We start from the raw sequence: 22816 nt of genomic DNA, 5'->3' as shown, positions 1-22816 counted from the left end.
AAAGGAAATAAAAGTGAAAGTCAATAGTAGAAAGTATCTGCAGATCAAAAATAACAGAGCAAAGAATCAATGATAGAACAAATGATAATAATCAACTTTCCTGTTATAAAGGAGACAACTCCATCCTTTAATGTGCAACCCTTGTGAAGCAATAGCAGTCTGTGACAACACCATCTGAAGATGAAATGCAATTACTAAAATCATTTAATCTATTCTTCAAATACCAGTTACAACTACAAATACTGAAATACATTATTTATTCTTGCAAAGTTGAGGTTATGTGAATGTTCTAACTGTGCATTTCTGCATCTTGACAAGTTTGGGGTTTTGGCTTAAATTTAGTCTTGATGTATTCTGGGTGTTCTGCTGCTTGGTTTTGAGCTTGCAAAGGTTTGTGCCTGAAATTGTTGATAAGTACTGGTCAGCCTCAATTCTGTCTCCAGGTACTTTTTTCTTTCTTGCCTGGAGGCATTACAATAATCTGAAAGGTGAGATTTTAAAATCTTGTATCTCGCAGTTTCTCAAAAATCTTTTAACAGTCTGTTCACATGTTTGTGAACATTTTAGAGCACAGCAAGGAAAAAGTAATGAGAAAATTGGAAGAAATTCTGCAACTGGAATTAAAGAAATACATCTGGTTAGGCCTTGTTTGGTTTTAAACTGTTGGTTGACTAAAAACTGAGGTGACTTATGGAAGACCGTAGGTGGTTGTGATAGTAAACAAATACTGCGAGCAGATGTGGTTTACAGCTTAAGGAAATACACAGTCCATAGGTGGCTGAGGAGCAGACCAGCTTGACGGCTGTAGTATCACCGCTGCATATTGAACAGGCAGTTCCTGGAACCGGCAGTTTTTCTGATACAGCACAAGAAATAAGAGCAGCTGTTTGCATGGAGCAGCAGCTGGCACGCGTGATGGAAATAAATGGTACCGTGTATCGATGCTATAGGTACAAATTAAATCTGCCAGTAATAACCTTACCTTTGATCTTCATTATGTGTCTTCATTCTTTGGTGACAGGGTAGGTATAGTATCGGGAGAAACTAGTTAAATTTATCTAAAAACTGTTGATGCTTAGGGAAAGCCTCACACTGATGCAGAAGCACTGGCTTTCGACTCTTTAGGTTGCACAGTTTACCTGCTCTCTACACTTCCAGCAGTATTTAAAAGCAGGAGAGATGGGCGCTGGAGGCAGCGGCAGGTGGAGAAAGGTGGCCAGTCATAAAGGGTGGACAGGACGCACACTTGCACACTGGGTTTCACAGGTAGCTGCTGATACAGCTCATACGTTGTGCTCCATCCTTCAGGAAGCTCTCTGTGAGAGGGCACTTTTTTCCTCTCTCTTCTTCAGGTTTGACTTTCTTACTCTCTCCCTCACTGCGCTCCCTTACCTTCTTTCTTTTTCCCTGCTTTCTTCTCATTTAGTCTCATTCAGACAGTCCTAGTCTTTCTCCCCTCTCCCCTGTCCCCCTCTCTCTGCGCAGTGATTCTCTTCTAATCTCAGCCCTTTCCTTCCCTCAACTTCGATATCGATGCTGTTGCTTACTCAATTCCAGTACTGCAACACTTCATATAAACTGCCTTTAATCTCTCTCTGGTTTGCCTTCCCACTGTAATTCTTTGTTCTGTTTTTTTCATGTGTCTCTCCCAGTTTCCCCACTGTATTCAATCAGTTCTCCCCTCCATTGACTCCCTGTCTCCGCTTTGGCACCTTCTGTCTCCACTTCCAAAGATCACTGTGGCTACTTTAATTCAGGGTGGTCCTGTAGGGATCTGATTATAGCACAGTATCATATGTTTGTTTATTCCACTTCTGGGCCCTCTCTAGGGAAAACTTTATGACTCATAACTTAATTGCTTCGCTCTCTGATTTGGTTCGCTTGGTTCCCACCCACTTACCAAAGACAGCTTACCTTTTCATTACTGGTTTTTGACACCTCTCATTTTTTATGCACACTGTTTGCCCAAAAGAGCAACAACAGCTCTTTTAGTAATAGATTGAATTGATCACAAATGACTCAGTTTAAGACTGGCATTACTTCCCTGTGAGGTTGTTCAGCGCTGAGAAATGCTTAGCTAATGCCTAGTCACCTCAGCTATTTAATTGAAACAAAAAGTATCAGGGGAGTAAATCACAACCAGATTCTGGAAGTGCCTCAGGTGTATCACACGCTCCTGTCACACGCCAACTGACGCTTCCTGCCTCCCCCAAAGAATATCATTTAATCTTTCCTTGAAATACCCATTAGGATGGTTGGGGGGGGTGTTTCAGTTTAACAAGGGAAACTGCTTAATCCTGACAGTGCTTCTTTTTATATTTAAGATAATAAATCCACCTTTTACTGAAAGCTAAGCCTCTGAGACTGGACTTAGCCTTAGTAAGTGAGGAGCAGAGGATTATAAGAGCAAGCGAACTTTTGAGAAGAGATTTAGGGCAATTTTGACAACTCTGAAGGAATGAGGAAGATCAGTAGGAGTGGAAGTATTTTAAAGGGAAAGGGCATCAAATAAACCAACAGGAGCAATAGCACTGACAGGAAAAAAGAATAGGTGGATGATGGAGACTAGGACACCTCTTAGAAGCTTTCAACCTTCAATACCTCCAGCTGCAATTCATCAGCAGACCCTACTAGATTTTATCTCCTCTCACTTCAGGTTAGTAAGGAGGTGTAGGGTGTTTTCAAGGGCTGGGGGATTGTGAAGACAATATAGAATATCGCCGAAAAGAATAATGTTCAGCTGATAAATTAATTTTCAAGTTAATTTGCAAAACTGATTTGGTAACTGAGATAACTTGGGGTTTTGGTAGAGAAATCATTTTCTGTGGACTGGCTTTTTCTCTTGTGGGAGGGATGAAGCTCCATGGCAGAGTTGTTCTTTGGCAAAACTCAAACTTCTAAGACTTTTCCTCTGAATGAAGAGTGGTCTCTGTGGTGTCTGGGGATGGGCTACATCCTGTCTCCTCTGCCTTCCCCACAAACATCCCTCCTATGTGGCACACAGAGATGCTTGTGGGCCGTGGAGCAAAGAGCAAACCAGAATTGCCTCTCGTGTTGCCTGGCTCTGATTGTCCTGCCCTGGGGGCCTTGCTTTGGGGCAGCTGTACTTTCTGCACCCATGATGGTCACAGCAGTGGGTATGAGCATAAAACTGGGGACTGTCTTATTTATATCAATGCAGTGGAAGGCTGTAACACAGCCATGCTATTACGGACATACCAAGCCTGGTGTAAAGGGAATACTATGCTGTTTTGTTCTTGATCCATGAAAAGTGTTGAGTAGTTTGGTAATTGCCATGGGCACGAATATTTCTTACCATCTTTAGACATCTCATCTCTTGGAAGATTTACCAGTCTAACTGCCATTTATACCAACTGAAAGGAGAATTTAACCTCATTACTTCCTGACTTTAGCATCATAACTTCATTACCTGATCCAGTGAGCTGCTAGTCATAGTTACTGAGATGAAAATAACAATGACACATATTTATTTATAATTGGGGATTAACTAGACAACAGCTGCTCCTGACCTGTGCACTGTGCTATGTAGCTAGGGCAGCAGGACAGAGTTAAATGGTCTCCTTTATTCCACAACAAGCTAATATACAAGACTACAATGCAAACAACCCTTATAACTACATATTACGTATGAATGCCAGCTGGATAATATTCAGGTTAATTTATATCCCTGCCTTGCCTGTACTTACAGTGCTTTCTGTTCATCTGCAGAGGCAGTGGTACCAAGCCAGTGAATGTCTGCATCTGTTTTGGAAATGTCTCAAAGGTGATTCAGGAATAAAAGAACAATCTTCAGATGGATTAAGATGTTAGGACTCTGAAGTGACATGGCACCAACAATGTTATTGGAAAGAATGGCTCTCAGCCAAAAAAAGCCCAACTAGGGTCTAAGTGGCATTTTTGCACATGAAGATACCGTATGTAATTTTGCAAGCTTTATACTTGTTAAATTCCTAATATTTTCAATCTGAAGAAGATCTGGGAAAAAGGGGGAGGGGGAATCAAGAAAAAAGAAAATGTTGTTCCCCTGACGTTTCTAGAGCAATTTCTCAAGCTGTGAAGGCCCCCAAAAGACTTTTTGCTATCAGATCTGCTTTCTGAATGAAACCTTTGACATTCATCAATCTCCGCCTCAAACACTGCCTGATGAATGCTCCACCTCTGCCACTGGTTTGAATTGGGTGTGACACCTGCATCTCTCAGGGTTGCCTTCTTGCCAGTTTGCATCAGTATGTGGGCAGTTTGATTGAAAATTTAATTAGAAATAGTAGTTGTGTGAAACTGAGAGGAATCTTCAATATCTACATGGTTCTTTCCAAATGCATATTCAGTCATCTTAGTAATCATTTGACCTTGAAAGCAATACTAATACCCAGAATACCTACATAAGGTGGTATTTTTTTCCTCCTTCTGTTCTCTCTGTCTAATACTTTTAGTTTAATTAAATAGATTCTTTTAAACCATAGTTTCCCAATGTAGGAAATCAGTTACCACGTACTTCAATAAGTAGAAAAGAAGCGATTGAAGGAGCTGGGACTGTTTAGTGTGAGGAGGAGAAGGCTGAGGGGAGAGCTCATCACTCTCTACAACTACCTGAAAGGACATAGTAGAGAGGTTGGTGCTGGTCTCTTCTCACAGGTGATTAGTGACAGAACAAGAGGGAATGGCTTTAAACTCCAACAGGGGACGTTCAGACTGGACATTAGGAAAAAGTTTTTCACAGAAAGAGTGGTCAGACAGTGGAATAGGCTGCCCAGGGAGGTGGTGGAGTCACCATCCCTGGATGAGTTTAAGGGTCGTTTGGATGAGATGTTGAGGGATATGGTGTAGGGGAGAACTTTGTAGAGTAGGGCTGAGGGTTGGACTCGATGATCCCAAGGGTCTTTTCCAACCTGAATGATTCTGTGATACTTGTCAACCTATGGTGAGATTTCTCACTGTGAGGTCTGAATGTTGTCATACAGGCTAGTACCTGAATTATATTTTATTAACTATGTGAGTTAATAAAAATTTAAAAAAAACAAAAAGCTTTTCTTTATTCTAGCTCTCAATGTTCCATGCAAACTGTAGCTAAAAATCTCCAGGGGAGAGGAGAATTAAGATTTGAATAATTGGTGAGAACTGCATGTTTTAGCTATTGTGATATCCTCAGCTTTTGCTGTCTTCTCAGTGAGTAAATGAGTTAGCTGCTGAGCTGTTAAAAGTCCTGTAGAGAAAATTACAATGTGAAAATTCAATCTGGACTTGCAGTTTTTCAGTCCCACGAGCTCATCCAGCTTTTTTTGTTGCCAGAAGAAAACAACTGCTGCTCCCAGGTGCAACAATGGGGTCGCTTGCTCAGCTGCACTGACGCCTCAAGTAATTCTCTTAAATTTACGAAGTTCATTTGGGATATAGTTGTAAATTAAACCCCAGGATGGGCAACAGAGTCCCTCCTGGAGACGCTGAAGGACTCTGAAGCCTGTTCTACTCCTTGTGGAGTGCTGTGAAATTAAAGGGACACATGTACGTGGGAGAAGCGTGCATTTGCACCGTGTGAGCAGAAATGGTTGCCTGGTGAAGAGCAAGCCATGGGGTTGGACAGTGTGGTGACAGATTAACTGTGCTGGCACTGTGCTTCTCGTCAATGGACTGTGTGTCCCTGGTGCCTCCTGAGGGAGGAGTGCTGAGAAGCCACCTGGAAATGAGAAGTGCTTGGGTCACTTGGGAGCAATCTCCTTGGTTTTCATTTGCGAAGTCACATGTGAAAGTTGGGAAGGCTTTTACAATCCTAAAACTATTCTGTCTTTCAAAAAACAAATCAAGATTTGTTTTTCCTCTTGCATATCTGTAGGCATCAGGCTAAGCAATTCAGGCCTGCGTTTTTGAGAGTCTCCACAGCTTTTCATGTCCTCCCATTTTGCTCCCACCTGGGGCATGGCATGGTTGTTTTTTGGATCTACCAAACGGCAGATCACAGCAACATAATCTGTGGCCAAGGCCCTAGCTCTTAATGTTTCATAATCTTTTGTCACAGCTGCACTGATTTAGCTTATTTTATTACTGGTGTTAAAACAGCAATACAAATTGTACGTTAAAACACTGGCATTCCCTTATTATTTTCTTACGTAGGCACTCGAGTTACAGAGAGCGGAATTGTGGCTTTGCAAGCAAAGGTTGGTGGTTCCCTGGGCCTCAACAGCACTGCAAAGCAAAGTGTTAGGGAAAAACTTGACTATGAGAAGCACCTTCAAGTATATTATGGAGCAGCTGAAAATTTCCATGGCATTATCCAGTTAAAACTGCAAGATGTGAATGCTGCTTTTACTTAAATAGGCACTTTTCAGATCCCACATCCATACAGTGCATACCTGCTGTGTCCTGGCTGTACGTAGGCACATATCAACCCAGTTCACATCCTAGTTTACTGTGGAAAAATAGACTCCTGCCTGTAGGATGTGCTTCAGCAAGTCACCAGATCCAGGCAAGTGAGTGATTGGAATTTTGGCACGTACTAGCAATTCATATCTATTTGTAGTTACAGACCAACAGAGAAGCTGGTTGAAAGTATCTTTCCTTCTTGCATCAGACAAGTAGGTGGGTCCTAAGGGGATGATTGAAGGAGAAGCTGATTTCACTTCTTCTGTGCCTTGATACAGTTATCAAAATGAGTTTCCCTCACTTAATGTATTTATCTGAATATCAATGCATGTGGCAAAAAGTAGTGCTGTGAGTCAAAATCATGGTCTTGCATACGTTCATCATCTAATCCAAATCTTCGGAAGTCGGTGGAAATACACTAAGACGAGGCCTTGTGGTACTGTGCTGTTTTCTGAAAAATGTTTTAATGTAGTAATTGTCAGAGCAGTTAATCTGTGTAGATCTACATCCTTGCCCTGACCAAGGTCAGAACAAAGTGGCTCAGTGAAGCCTGTCAGTGAGCAGCTATGCAATCTCGCTGTCCTAAGGAAGCTTTTGCTTCGTCTGCACATGAACGTGTGGTATGTCTGAACAGGGAGGGTTTCTCTGTCCTCACTTTTCTTCTTCCTAATGTAGCTAAAGGATGCCGATCAGGTACTCTAAGGTCTGTGTCGTAACTGCTGTTCAGAAAAGGTTGGGGTTTTGACTGGTTTAAGTCACAGGAACCAAACTCTATATTTCACTCTGGCAAAGCAGAAGATTGAAGCAGGAGGTGTCCTGTCGTGTCAGCCAACCTGGAATGAACCACTCACAATTTAACTGCTTGCCAGCCTCTTGCCTGTGAGCTGCAACTGATCGTGTGGCTTCTCCCTGGCAGTTCTTCTAATCTAAAATAATTCTCTTTTTTTAGCTGAAACAAAGATCTGCTTCAAATACTACCATGGCGTGAGTGGGGCACTACGAGCCACAACTCCAAGTGTCACAGTGAAAAACAATGCGGCTCCCGTAAGTTATGGCAACCTTTAATTTTTTTCCATGTATGTTCCCTGTTGTCACTGTGCTGTGCCTTGCTTTCCTTGCCCGCTTTGTGTACTTTTGTATGAAAACTGAACATAATATTTGCTCTTCAGTGCACTGTGGTGCAGAGAAATGTTAGTCTTTCTGTTAAGATGTGAGTTTGTACACCAAGAAAATGTAGATTCAGGTCTCAATCTGTCACAGATAACCTCTCTGATATGGGGCAAGTCCCATGTCCTAGCTGTGTCCTGTTCTGTAAAGTTACCTTCTCTCTGCTGGGTGTTGCGAGGCTTGGGTGATACCTCTAGAGGATTTGGGAATCTTGGGTGGTAAATACAGTAAGTGTCCAGAGAAAGAATAAGATTTTCCTATTTTTAAGGTGCTTTTTTCAAAATCAAGGCGTGAACATTTTCACAGCAGTGCTTCCCAATTCCAGGAACAGCTACACGGTGACACACTCCCATCAGTGGTAAAAAGTGGGCATTCAGGACCTTATCCATCAAAGGATTGAACACAATTTTTGACAGATTGAGGCTTCATTGAGAGCAATTTTGATTTGCTAGAGCTTAGCAAAGTTTTGTGGCTCAACTGGCTCTAAAAAGCTTGTATCTTGCCTGGTTTTGGAAAATTTGATCACCTTGAGAGTGAAACATTTTTTAGAAGCCTGCAGAGAGACTTGCTGACCTCCAAAGCTTGTCTGGCCTTGCTGACAGTGTTTCACTGCCTGCCAGGCTTGTCTTGGCAGAGATCTGCATGAGCTGAGGAGTTTCAGTCCAACCAGCATCAGAAAAGGATTAGCTCAGATGTTGTTTAGTCTGGAAGATGGGTTCAGGAAAGAACTGTCTTACCTGTGGATGTATACAGGTTTCAGTGGACATCACTGAAGCTTAAATTTTTAAAGTTTGGGGTTTTGTTTGGGTTTTGGGTTTGGTTGTTTTTTTTTTTTTTTTTGAACAGTTTTAAGTTACTATTTCTAGAAGGGCTGAAAAGTCTCCCATGCAGTGTATTGGCTGTGTCTGACTGCACCAGGTCCAGGAAGGATTAACTTTTTCACCCTTGAGCCATGTAAAGAAAGACTTTTGGTGTTTCTCTTTGCCCTCTTTTGATGCACACAATAGCTGCAAACTGAATGCTGGGTATGGGCTGATGGCGTGTCTTTTAGGAATAAAAAGCATTCCTGTCTCGATGCGCCTTTCTGACATGCTCACAGTGAAGCCATTCATCAGTTTCAGAGCCTGGAGAGTTTCCTTCAGCTGTCTTCAGAGGAACATTATGATGTGGCCTTGGATGATATCTTCATAGTGTGGGATGCTGAAAAGTTCTTTTTAGCCTGTAGTGAGTGGTGTCTTGTTGACTCAGGACTTGCTGTTCATTTCCCAGTTAACAATCTGGGGGGACAATCTATGTCATTGATTTAGCCCCAGGCTTCTCTGAAAGGTAAGCCAGCCAACCAAGGGAATAAATACCAGTAGGCTGAGAGATTAGAATATTTTTTTTTCACAGTTCACACCCATGTCTTAGACCTGAGTTTGAACCAATTAAGCAAATTTTTCAGGTCCAGTATGGAAGGGTTACTCTTATTATGAAGTATCAGCAATATGTTTTACATGTTTTAAGTTAATAGAAGAATGTCTGAGGACCTGTGCCTTTGTAATATGCAAATATGTAATCTCTCCCAGTTCTTCAGTTGAGTCCTTTATATATATATATGTGTGTGTGTGTGTGTATATATATATATGGGGAAATAAAGCAACCATTCACTTTCAGCTGAGCAGGAGTTGTGTTTAAAAGAAAGTCCTCTTCATGCAGTTCTCATACTCATGGTCTTCGTAGAGATCAGATGAGAACCACCTATTATGGCCTTCAGCTGAGTATATTGTACATGACTAAAAATAAAATATGATTAAAAGTGGTATCAGATAACAGTTTTCTGTTTGAGAACCAAACCAGTGTCCTTGGAAACAGCAGTCTCTTCACATTGTCGTCTAATTTTTCCTGCCTTTCTGCGTTGCAGAATAGCCTGTGTGGTTTTTGCCAGTTTCCTTTGCAGACCGAAGAGGCCAGCAGTGTTGTAGGTGCAGCATCAGTTTCTCTGTTTTCTCTTCATTGTTTTGCTGTGTGCCATAAATATTTGGTGCATTGTAAGGCAAATACCAAGAAGTGAAGACAACAAAAGCAAAGGAATACCAACAAAGGTTATGCAATATGAACCTGGATGGGCCCTGCTGTATGAGTGCAAGAGAAGAAAAAGTGCTATAGATTTAAAAACTCCTTTAGAGTTTAGAGAAGAATATTGGGCTGATTCTTGCCTGTGTGAAGGCTTTCAGCTAAGTACGATCCTCCAAACTCCAGTCCCAGCTGAAACCCTCAGACGGCTTTCTCTATCTGGCTTGCTGCAATACATGTCCAACCTTTATTACTGAAGTATTTGAATGTTTCACAGCATCCTGCACCATTAGCAAGTGGTGTTACTCTCATTGCGCAGATGGGAAAGGGGATAACAAGGGATTTGCCCAGCCCTAGCCTTTTCTTAGTTCTTGTGTGCCTCTGCACTGGCTGCTCCTGGATCACTGGTAACACCATGCAAAGTGCGGACGTTATCCTTAGAACTGCAAACACGCGTAGGCACTCACCTTTTGACAGGGAGAAAGTGTTCAAGAAATCCCAAAATAAACTCCTATATCTGTCTTAATATATACTTTTTCTAAATAACGGATTGGAACAATGATCACAAATTCTTGTCTAAAAGAAGCAACAGGTATTCTGGTTTGTACTTCGCTACGCTCATCCATCATCAGTCAGGGAGTAAATGCACAGCTTTCCTTATCCGTGTTGCCAGGTCCCTCCCCATCCCTTTGCAGTGGCTCCGCAGTGAAGTGTCCTGGGTGGACAGCCCCATCTCTTTTTTTATGTGTCTTGAATCATAATCTGAGCATAACTGAGCAGGGAGGCGGTAGCGTGTTCATTTTCCCCTATTCCTCTGTCTGATCAGTGAAGGGCCGTGACAGTGTAGGGCCATGCTGATAGCTTCTCCAAGGTCCCTGAGACTTCTTACCCTAGTGAGACTTGACACGCAGGGCCTTCCATGATTGAATTGGTTGCGTCAAATTCCTCAGCTGTTTTCATTGCTCCAGTGCTTCCGAGCACTGCCTCAGGGTCCCAGGCATGGCGTTTCTCACAGGACCAGCAAAAGCCGTGGTCCTCCGACTGCTGTGGCCTGGGTGCAGAGGGAACCTTCAGCTCCTAGGGCAGGTTCTTGCACATCCTCTCTGCTGGAAGAGGGAATCCTGTGGTCTGTGCTTGGAAATTTTCCCTCTTTTGTAGTCAGTAGGAGTTTTAGCAGTGGCTGTGGGACCTTAGTGTGTTAGAAAGAATAGCTTTGCAGGGAGAAAATCTCAACAGGGATCCTGCTGTGGGTATAGGGGCTGAAGTTTTTTGAGAACTGGTTGACTTGAGCCAAAGGGAGTTTTGCCATTCTAGTGACAGCGTCACGAATTCACCCTGAAGCTTCGGCTGTCAGTAGGGGGACAGAGGTAAGGAGGCTTTGTGTATTTGACACAAGCAAACCTTTTCGTTTGGCACAGCTTGGGAAAAAGATCCAGAGCAGGTGTCCTTTGAGAGGCAGCATTTGGGGACAGGTGACCTTCTGGGGACAGCGTTTTCACTGCTAGCACAGACTCATCTGCAGCTGATGCCAGAGCCACCCAAGCGGGCTCTGTCCCAGCCTCCGGGCGCGTGGCACCTCCCGCGGCGGGGGCAGCAGCTGGCACATGGGCTGCTCGGTGCGTGTCCTGTCCTGTCTGACAACGAGACCTGTAAACACGGATAAGCAGCAGTATCCTAACACCACAATTTAAAAAAACAACAACAAAAAACCCCCACAACTTCATTGTTTGTCTGACTGGTTTGCTGCAATTGAAAGGGAAAAGAAGCTGCAGGTAGTCATGCTGGGGGCCATGAGCGTTGCCATTCTTGTTCAGGCGCTGATGAGACCGTCTTTAACTGGCAGTTAAAAGGAATCCTGCCTCCAAAGGGGAAAAAAGTTGCTGTGTTAGTTGGATGTCTTTGGTGCTTTAGGCTGAGTAGCATCTCGCGTTTCTTGTATTATGAATGTTCTGCTCCATTTGAGTTTATCTCCTTACACTGTAACCCAGTTATTAGAGCTGCCTTGCCCGCTGATTAGGATGCCCTGCAGTTTGTTTGTCGGTGAAAAGTCCTGTCATATTTTATCGCCTGTGAATCGTCAAGCCTGACTATCTGAGAAGGAAGGGCTGTGCACTTTGGCCAGTTTGTACATGGCAGGAGTGTAAATGTGAATTTGGGGCAGCGGATAGGCCTGGGGGTAGTGACAGTAAAACAGAGCACCTGCAATTCTGGGAAAAAAGAAACATCCTGGCTGGCGTTTTCTGGCCTAGTGACACCCTAAAAGCAGTGTTGCTTATGCACAGTAGTTTATACTACTCAAGCAGAAGCACTACGATAGTATGGATGAGCAAACAGCGTTCTCGGTAGAAAAGAATGGTTTTACAACATCTGGAACATTCCTCTATTTGTTACTCTTCATTTATTCATAGTGGTGTCACCACTAATTCATCTTTACATCAGACATTGTTGTAGAAAAACAGTACAAGTTACAGCAATTAATTCTAGCAATAGAAAAGTGTTATCTTGCTAGTGTGAAAATGATTTAACCTGAACGTGGCTCTTTTGCAGTAAAATAAAGCTGGCATGAGAACAGCATACAGAATGAAGAAGAACCTTTTCCCCTAAGAGTTTATAGCCTAAAAAGATAAATTGGATACATCACAATTAAAAGACAGTAAGTGGAGAATCAATGTTTTAGCCTCAGGACAAATGTCTTCAGTAAATTGGGAGCATTCACTCACTGTGTATTAGATGCAAAGAACCACAGCTGATCGAACCTCCAGAGCTTTCATGCCACGGTTCCTGTCTCATAGATCATGATGGCGCTTGTCAAATACACTTAGCATCGTGGGGAAAGCTATGTAAATTGGAGCTAATTATTGAAAGAGACCTTCTCCGTGTTGTGTTTCTGTGGAAATGCTGCCTCAGCTGGGTTTCCCGCAGCAGGAGTTACTGCTTGATAAGCTGCTGCCATTTGGTGGTGACTGATCATTCCTGAGGACTTCCTGCTGTAAATATTTGCATTCTGTGCTGTCACGTCAGAGCGTGGGCTGCCGAGGAGCGTTTCATAATGAAGCGTTCTGCCTCATTTCCATGGATGTGCTGCAAGCCGGGATTTTATGAGTGTGCACATACAAGCAGCTGTATCTCTCATTTTTTCCAAAGGCTGAATAAAAAAAATCTCATCTTTTTCACTTCATGTCCTATTCTGTGATAGGTGAGTTTTAAAACTGTCTGTGTTTCTGGGGCATTGCTATGTAATAAGCAATCTGATTTTGAGAGCATAAGAATAATTATCTTCAAGAAACAGAGGATAAAGAGAGAGCAGAAACTTCTAGTGGCTTCTGCAGTGTTCAGCAATTCAGGTTAAAAAAAAAAAGTTTATGGAAAACAACATCAGGCTGCTGCAATTAATCATGGCACAGAATGCAAGCCAGGTACATCTCTAACAAGTGTAAGTGGTGTACCTTGAAAGGCTCAGCATTTCCAGGGAGGGAAGCAGCACTGCTCTAGAAGCTATGGGTGTGCTTAGGTGACTGGGTATTTGTCAGGAGTGAGGAAGAAAATCCCCTTTCCTTATCTTGAGATGGGAAGTAGCCAGAGCTCCCCCAACTTGCAGCTGCCTTCGAGTGCAAGTGGCATCGTAGCACCACCTGTATTCAACCCATCCCTGTCTGCGTCTCCTCCTATTTTGATTACCTGCAGAGGAGGTGGAGTCATTCAGGAATGAAAAAGTTGAGGCAAAATGAGCAGGGGAGATGACTGGAAGTACTCACTCGGCTGGAAGGAAGCGTAGACTCCAGCAGTCAAATACAAAGTGCTCTCTGCCAGGGTACAGTCCTTTTTCAATGTAAAAGGGCATCTAACAGAAATATATATATTAAGAAACAATTGCTGAGAGTGGATTCCACTGATTAACCATTCGAGGTGAATTCTGAAAGAAGTAGCTGATCCATAAACTGTGGGAGGAAGGTGGTGTGTGTAGGCTTCTGATCTGTCAGAAATATCTGCCCATCTTTGGTTTTCTCCTGATGTGGTATTTCTTTCACAACAGCAGCAATGCTGTCCACATCCCACCTGCCTTATGTGCTCATATGTTGCCACCAGTGTAGGCTAACATCATAAAGTGGTATAACATGAGAACATAGTAAGTCTTTGAATTTAAAGAAACTATTACATTGACTGGGCAGTTGCTTCAGCATTGTAACAGGAAGTTCTCTATGTCATTGGTTTTCTGTAGGCAAGGAGCAATTTGGTCGTTTGTGTAAAAAAGAATATGATGGTGTCTGGAGTTAGGAAGGTGTAATGGCTCAGTAAGCTCATCAGAGGTAGAAGAAAGAAGTGTAGTAGTACCTCTTAGTAGGGAATTGGCAAAGATTTTACGATGTGCATAGGAAACATTAGCACTTCCATGTTACAGAGTCCTGTGTACACTCAGTGTATGCTTGTCTTGAAATGTTCTAGAGAGGTGAAGTTAAAAAAGAGCAAGGAAAGGATTAGGAGTAATACAAGAAAGGTTTTCATTAATACTCGATTGTTTCCAACATTATCTATTGTGGTATTACCTAAAGCCTTCATCTGAGATTGGGCTGCAGGGCAGTATGTGCCGGGTGGATACACTAGCCGTTACACGAGCTACAGCAAACATACATTCAGAGGGAAGGGTTTCCTGGCAGAATTTGACCCCCCATAGCTACAAAATACAAGAGAATGATTTTTACTGTGAGAACAACATTCAGCACATTTGTTACAGCTGAAAAATGTCATTAATTCATTTTTTCACTTCTGTTTTGCTTCATTATAAAATCATGGTAGTGCTTTACAGCCTGATTTGGCGATACTCAGTTATGTTCAAGCATACTTACTCACATGAGCAGCCTCCTAATAGTTGCACAGTTGAGCCCTTAGTTCAGGGTAATTACATTTTTGGTTATGCTTTTCTATATCCTAATTAGCACTGATTCAAAGAATTTGAAGGTTAATGACATGTCCAAATTATTTCTTATTGCCACCTCAGTAACACGAGCGCTTTTTCAGTATCCAGATACATAAAGACTATTGTATTTACACTGCAATTACCCTGTCATGTAGCGAGCACTCCATTTATATGAATTAGTGGAGTCGGAAAGCATAACCAGGGCGTAATTGGTCTCTGACTGCAGTGTAACTATAGTCACTGTATTATAAATAATAACCTTTTCCTTCCTTTTCTTTCCTCTACTCACAGTTTAAATTGGGATGGTTGGCAAGAGATTTTCTTTGAATATTAAGAAAACTTATTTGCACTGAAGGGCTCTTCTGAGTGCAGTTCAATAATACTGGCTTTTACAGTCCTGATTCAGTAAAGGTGCAGAACACGTGCTGAAACCCCACTGCCTTTACTGGAAATGTTTAAAGATTTTCTTCCAAATTGGCATAATCTTTCAAAACGGTATAGAACTAGCAAGTAGAGTCACTTCAGTCAGAATTTTTACTATTACAGATTTCAGATATGTCAATAGCTAAAATTACTTTTATTACTTATCTCGACATCGACTTTTTCAGCTTGGTGTGTTTCAAACTCCTATCACCACCTGTTCATAGATTTACATCACTTATGGGAGGTAAGTGCTCAGAATTTATTATCTAACAAGCACAAATCGAGCAGGGGAGGTGCAAACAATTTTCTTTGTGAACCTCAGCATTGATTTTCTGAGCAGCAGCCCATAACTCTCAACATACAGGTATGTTCTTTTTTATTGTTCCAAGCCAGGAGGAATGTCTCTGCTTTCCAGCACACAGCTGTTTGAATATTTAAATGTTACTTAACTTTGCAGTCTTCATAATTTCCTGATCTTTCTGTAAGAAAGACGGAGGCGTTAGGTATCTGATCATTGTAATGAAAGTTTAAATACAAGCACCTAAGATTAAGCTTGGTGCCAAAAATCAGAATGGATCGGAAAAGACTTTTAACGCAAGAAATTGGCCCAAAATACTCTTCAGTGCTTTTTCTGCACTAAATCACCTGCGTATTTCACATGGATCTTCAAGGACTGGACATCTAGGAGAGAAGGGAGCCCCCCGTTGGTGCGAGCGCGATGGAGGGCAGTGGGTCAGCAGGGCTCAGCACAGTGCTTTTCTCGAGCGCAGCACTTGCCATCAGGGAGGAAACCCAGCACGCTGGCCGTGCCGCTGGGGAACGAGCAACACCAAGCGCTGTGTCGAGCAGCGACTCCACACATATTGCTGATGCATTGAAAGCCAGTGCCCTTTTGCATCCTGTGGTGAATCCAGGTAACATACCATGAAAGAACTAGTCCTATATATTGAATGTATCCCTGGCAGAGTACCAGCCACCTGAGGCAGAGGAGGGCTGTGTATCTGTCGTATAGGCAGGGCGACTGGGGCACCTGTCCTGTTCAGTGCACTGGGCGAGCGGAACGTGAGTGATCTGAAGTGGAAGTTGTGGGAGCCCTGTCATTGTCTTCTTTAGTCCTCTTTTACCAGTGCAGGCATGCTGGTAGCTTCACACACAATGCACTGCAGTAGGTATAGCTGCGATGGATTTAAACAGGGAAGAAATGACATAAGAAAAAGCTGGCCTCTGTTAATTTATTAACCAAACAATTGTTTTAAATCTTCATCCATCAGATTTTTCCCTACAGTGCTAGCCTGAATGTGCAGGGTTGCAGTCAGAAAGAAGAGCAGGGACAGGACAAAGAGCAGGGTTAAGGCCACCATTTGCACATGTCCCGTTAAAATGTTGTCAACTTCATGCCCTCTCATGGACTCTAATTAAGCAGCGCTAATTGTGGAGCCACTGAGCCATCCCTAGGTATCACTGGCCACAGCCTACTCTTCAGTTTGTAGATTGGTTGCACCAATTCGGGCTTCTCCCTGTTGCCCTAGTTTCTTTACACGTGCTGTTTCAAAGAAAACACTTGGGTCAAATTTAACCTTACTGGGCATCTGATCCTGTATGAACTTCTAAATGTAGATTTAGAGTGGTTTAATTAGCAGATTTGCAGTGCAGCACAGAGTTGTAAGAAATAAAAAGCATGACAGATGGCAGCTGGAGTGATTTTATTTCAGCAACACCAAGAAGATCATTACACAAGCCATTTATTTGTTAATGGGTTCAATACATGTCTGGTATTTCCCAGCCACTTGCTTTCTGAATGTCTCTTGTTATGGTCACATAATAGCCGTACTAATAGTCTGCACATCATATTACTCTCTTCTGTAGTTTAGTAAATTACAGAAAGTTCAGCGACTGTTCAGCACACTGCACCAAGTATAATCATCTATGCCTTTTACACTCTTATGTACTCCCTCCTGCATCTGATCAGATTCATGAAAAACAGTGCGGTTCCTGAAATTATACAGTGGGTCTGAGGGCAGGTATTTTAGTTTTGTTGAAGGAGGAAGGAAGGAAGTATTTAGACCTTTGGAGTGCACTTCAGAGGTGATGGTGATGGACTTCTGAATGAAGCACCTCCTTGTTTCTCCCTTCTAGGAGCTACCTGCTGCAATAGGGCATGAATCTGATTGTGGGTGAACACCAGATAAATTACTAGAGGAAGTTTAGGCTACTTGACACACCTTTCCAGCATGTATCAGTTCAGAAGTTGCTTTATGAAATAGATTATTTCTCTCCTTTCCCCCTGCATTTATCAGTTTGATTTGTTACTGCCAATTTTGTGCATATTGACCTAAGTCTCACTGGGTGCTCTAGAGGCCTGCTAATGGATTAAAGAAGAGAACATTGTGTTCTAGCCATTTTTTTGTGTGTTTAACTGTTATTTAGTAAAAGCATCGTTTATAGTTGGCACAATCTTGATTTTAAAAACCACACTTTTCGATCAGTTAAAAAAGAAACAGGAACGCTGCCAGGGTGGATCCTCTCCAGCATCCACCTAGTCCAACACCCAGGACTGTGGAAGCTACAAGAATCCTGCAGTGCATGGGCGTGAAATTCTCTAGGTCGAATTGGGTACGTCTGCAGCGCTGCCTGACGAGGCATAAAGAGGAGAGGGCCAGGGTGTGGATTTATGTGCTCCATTTTGTTTCCAGGACTGCTTATTCCCATCATGACTTTACTGGCCATAACATTTTCACCAGCTGCTCTTTGTTGGTGTGCAGTGCGTAGGCATAGGGGGCAGCTGTTGGAAAAACTTGTCTCCCTGTTGCAGGTGGGGTGCTTGTTGACTGCAAGTCATTGCAGCAGGGAAATAATTCTGGGCTTATCAATTGTATGCTTTCTGCATCCACACAGTAACAAATTTACCCCTTTAATTACGCCTTTCAAGGAAACATCCTTTCTTTCCTCAGTTTTGAATTTACTATTGTTCAATTTTGTCTTCCCCCATGTTGTGGGATTAGTGGAGTTAAGAAGCTCTTGATCTGTGCACCAGTTAGCATTGCTTAGAGCTTCACCATGTTTCCTTTTACTCAAGTTCTTCTAAGGTGCTTTAAAAGCATGTATATCAGGGGATGCATGATTCTGATCTGCATCTTCTCTCATACAAATTTTAATACAAAATGAGATTCTTCTTGAAGGCATGAGCAATCATTTTCAGGACCTCTGATATCCTCCAGTACTCAAGAATTGAGGAAGTTTTTTGTGTGTTTATATAACAATATAAAAAGAGAGGGGAAATTTTGAGTGTGGATGACAACCATGTGATTCTGTGTAGAATTGCCACTGAGGTAGAAGATTTTTGAAGCAGGAATGGTGTTAATTAGCTAAGAAGTCTGAATCAGTTGGGAGGAGATGTAGCAATTGCTGCATCTTGTAGACTCCATGACCCAGCAAGTGATTTCCAGTCCGGCGTTTCTGGGAGGACGTTGCGCTTTCATCAAGACAAGAAGCCTAGTCATTAAAATCATACTGACACTTTTTTAAGACTAGCTGAGTTAATGCATGATTTCTAATTGTTCAGGTTCTAATTCGGTTAATTATGATTCATCTTTAGTACCTGCAATTTCAAATGAGTTTAGCTTTTTTTTGTGTTTTGTCCAGGTTTGTTATATAGCACTGCTGTTGGACATCTCCATGTTTCATTTCAGAGGTGGGTGGCAATGTGTCACCTCTCAGGTATATGCTAAGAATTAATGTTTTCTGAAAGGGTTAGAAATTCTGAAATGAAAGTTGTTGTCATAGTCTTTAATCTGCTATTAATTCCTATTAGCTGATGAGACAAAGCAGAGGATTTAGGAGCAAGTATTAGCCATGCTGAAGAGCACAGTGGCCAGGTTTCTGACTGATGTGTCCATCCAGGAAAATTAGCATACTAAGCCATGGTATTTAGATTAGAATAAAGAAGCAATGACTCATGTTGAGGAAGGAATGCAAATATTAGCTGAGACAACTGTTTGTATGGATAAGCCTTCCAAAGAAGTTGAATAAATTTTAAAAGGTGTACAGGGAAAAACATGAACTCACTGCTTATTCAAAGCAATGAATAAAATCCCAAATGACTCTTTTAAGAGCTTACAATGAACAAGGCAAAATATGTAGATGGAGCTGGGGCAGTGAGGAACTTGTTTTGTAAAACCCTTGCGATAACTCTGTGGTAATATGAAAATACGACATCAGGAAAACTTGGTAAATGCAGCGGTTTGTGGGCTTATTTTTAAAATATCTGTGATGTTTGTAAGAGATCAGTGATTTCTAAAGCAACGTTAGGATATCAGAGGCTCATCTTATTTCATGAAGATGGTATTTTGTGTAACAGTAGCTGCTGCTGGGTCTCAGACATGCTGCCAAGTGAAAAGGGAAGAGGAAGCTTAATCCACAGGGAGAGATGCTTAAAAAGGTGTGGCTACAGTTTTTAAGTCTATTGGTATAGGTCATGGTAATCTGAAAAGCAGATCCACTGAAGTAACAGAGATCTTCCTGCCTATTCAGTGGGTCTTTCTCTCAAAGCCTAGGTGAGCTATTGCACAAATATAGGCTAGATACAATTTGCTTGTCGTTCATGCTGTGTTTCTTTGCCTGGCCATTTTAAATTACTTATTTTGCTATAAGGCATGATGCTTTGGACAGCTGCTTTGGAGTATAATGCAAATAACTTCTAGGAGTTGAGTAAAATTTCGGTTTTTTGCAGAAAAGAGCATGGAGACTTATCTGGGGTCTCTGTCTAGGGACTCTTGATGCACTGACCAAGCTACCCTGTGCTCTGTGTTGCAGACAGAGCTGTTGCCTGCAGGTTTACAGATGTGAGGGAAGTGTTTAGGACACATGATGAAAAATGAACTGAGTATCTCAGTGGTGAATTTGCTGTGCAACAGCAAAGTATAATTTCACAAAGCATTGATGCATAATTGAGAACACTGATAAATTGTTGTGTAGATGTACAGATTATAAAGTCTCTGAACCACCCACAAATGAAACACAAGTTTTATTGGAATCACGTATTCTTAAGCTAAAGGGTGCTGCGTTCCCAGTGGCCAGCTGGAAAGCTGACCCAGTGGGAGGAAAGCAGGAAAATAGGTACAAGTCCTCTTCTTGTGTCCACACATCCATATCCCTTGTACCTGAATGCAAGCCAAGGTATGCACTTAAGCTGAGGTGGGCATGCCCAGTCTCTCAGCAACTTGCAGCGAATTTCAGCAACTGACATTCCCTAATGGGGCTGTTTTCAAGCACTGGGAGGATTTCTTTACTTCAGAGCAGCAGCCAGACAGCCAGACATGCAGAGGGAAGAAAAGAGGTCATAAAACATGGCAAAGCCAGATCTGCAGCCTGCACTGAACCTGTCTGTGTGCAGTCCTGCGATGGAGTTTCATCTCTACTGGAGCTGATGGATGCCATTGACTTTAGCCCTGATTGGATTTTCAGTTACCAAGGATTTTTCAGCAGCCAATGTAGAGAAAATAAATTACTTTTCTTGAAATGTCTTCCTTTTGTTTTCTTGTCTGCTTTCTATAGTCCTGGGAAGAACGGGGAATGGGAGGAAGATTTGGGGAGAGAAGAGCATTACTGTAATTTCACAATGCATTACCCTTTATAAAATTGACTGGTACTTAAAATCTGTCCTGAAATAACTCATACCCTCAGATAACCTATATAAAATGGCAGACATGACTGCGGAGATGACTGTGAGGTGAAGTTGCACACATTTATAATGTGTGGATTTGTAGGTCATTTTGAATGTTTGTGGCATAACTCACAGTAGTTTCAGTGGAAATACCCTAAGTAGGTGGAAGAGCAGGAGGTGACTGAAATCTAAAAGGTTTTTCAACAACACAGCACACTTCAGTGCCTGCAGGTGTCTGCCCTTCGAGTGTAGTGTGCAGGAATGTTCTTGTCTGTGTATGTTCATTTGCACATGCATGCAAGCCCTGTCATGATCATGTCATCCCTTCCACATAGCTGCCTTTGTTTTGCTACTCTTACTTTTCAATTGTGTATTTCCCATTCTTTCTCCCGATGATTCAACTTTTATGTTTTATCTGAGTCTCGAGTATAGATTGGATTGCCTGTACTTAATTTCTCACAAAACCCAGGTGATCCAAAAATATATCTGTAATGTTATACTGGGAAAAGGTTATGATCAGAGACAGCTAAAAAAAGAAAGAAGCATTATAGTTTATATTCATCAAGAGGCCGACTTCACAGTTATCTTTTAGGTTTACATTTCCTGGTTTCTAAGAGCTTGACAGGATAATCCTGTTCCATTAATGTAGTTTTGCTGATGGAATACAGTTATATAATATTGCATATTTTTCTAAATCATTTTTGCTATAATTATTACTTGTATGAAAGATTAAGATTAAAAGAGGTTCAAGTGGGGAAATAGATGTAGGTCAGTATGTTATATATCAGCAGATGTGCATAAGAATATTTCTTTAATAGAATTTTGAACCCTTTGTTCATTTTTAATCCTTGAATCTCTTGAGAAACATTTTCCACTTCCATTAAATATCTGGGTTTTTTTCCCAGCTAGCTGGCTGAGTTCTCAGCGAGCCACGTTTCCATCCCTACTGAAAGCATGCAGCCCCTCCTCACTTAATATCTCCAGTTTAAAAGCAGGCTTAAATTCTTGCATCTGTAAAGTCTGATGGAAAGCAACTTCATCGTTCTTACACAGTTCCCTTTTTAACTCAACGGGTTTCATTTTTATTTACACTGAGGCCCTTTTTGCCCTTATGGCAATGCAGTAGGACTTTATGGTGAACAGAAGTATAAACCACATTAATTAGACCGTGTGCTGATATTTTTAGCAAAGGATCACCAGCATTGCTCACACTACCTAACTAACTCTGCAGTTGTTAGAATCGAGTTCACAAAATGAATAACGGAGTGTGTTATTTCAGGTACCAACACATTTATGACCTTTTGTCTAACAGACTAGGACTGTACCAGGACTGTGATTCCAGAGGTGAAGTATTTGAGGGCAAACAATATCTGTTACTATAAAGCAGATTCAGCTATATGGGAATAGTTAAGCCTAATACTGGAAAAGTCTGGAGGTGCCACTAGTTGTCGGGAAACCCAGGTTTTAATAGTAGCCTGTTTATTTCTCCTGTTGCTCCCAAAAGGATCTAACTTAGCGTCGCCAACAGGCAAGTTTGAAAGTTGCTGTTGTCAGGTTGAGTTCCAATAAAGCTGTACTGGTCATTGTTGAGGTGGTTGCTGTTGTTGTTTAATTTGGGGTTTTTTGAGATAGGTCTGAAAGGCAGAAAAGGAGTTTTTTTAGCCTGTGGAAGATCTGGCATTTTAGAAGTTAATCACTTTCCTCATAGCACTACCTTTTCTTTGTTTTCCACTCTTCTTCTATAGAGCCTTGCCTTTTCTCTTTTCCTCTTTTCTTTTTACACTTTTTCTTTCCTTTTCTAGTTCATTCCTTTCACCTTTTTTGTTGGCTGTTTCTTTTCACCATTTTGAAGAGCTTCTTGATTAGGAGGTCCAGGCTGTCAGAAAAGCACACTGGGTTCTGGCCCCGACCAGCCTTTAGGACCACTTGGCTGCCTCTCTGACAGCTGTTCGACAGCGGTCACTGTGTGAGCCTCAAAGTCAGGGGGACGAAGCTGCCGGGCACTCCCAGGCATGTGAGACCTGCTTTGCTGCGAGGGTGAGCCGTGGCTAGCCTGAGGCTCAGCTTACCGGTCCGCTGGTTTTGCAGCTGCCTCCCTCCACTGTGCAGCAGCACCCTGTGAATCTTCATGCTCTTTGGAGCTGCTACCACTGAGAGGATGCTCAGGGTTTGCACATTTCTTTTTCCGTTGTGCCTTTGAGGGTGAGGAACGGAGG

The 22816-nt window shown here is 42.1% G+C and overlaps 1 protein-coding gene across 5 annotated transcripts in view; it reads left to right on the top strand.

The window, feature by feature from the left end:
* Positions 1-22816, top strand: part of HECW1 (HECT, C2 and WW domain containing E3 ubiquitin protein ligase 1) — a 270080-nt gene that overhangs the window by 129156 nt on the left and 118108 nt on the right. For all 5 annotated transcript variants that reach the window (XM_074843134.1, XM_074843125.1, XM_074843101.1 and 2 more), the window contains one exon: positions 7328-7422. In XM_074843134.1, the coding sequence (XP_074699235.1) occupies positions 7328-7422 (95 nt within the window). The remainder of the gene's footprint in view (positions 1-7327; positions 7423-22816) is intronic.

Source organism: Strix aluco, chromosome 1, assembly GCF_031877795.1.
Source record: "Strix aluco isolate bStrAlu1 chromosome 1, bStrAlu1.hap1, whole genome shotgun sequence".
NCBI lineage: Eukaryota > Metazoa > Chordata > Aves > Strigiformes > Strigidae > Strix > Strix aluco.
The sequence above is the reverse complement of the archived record's forward strand: the minus strand, read 5'-3'. Positions and strand labels throughout refer to the sequence as shown.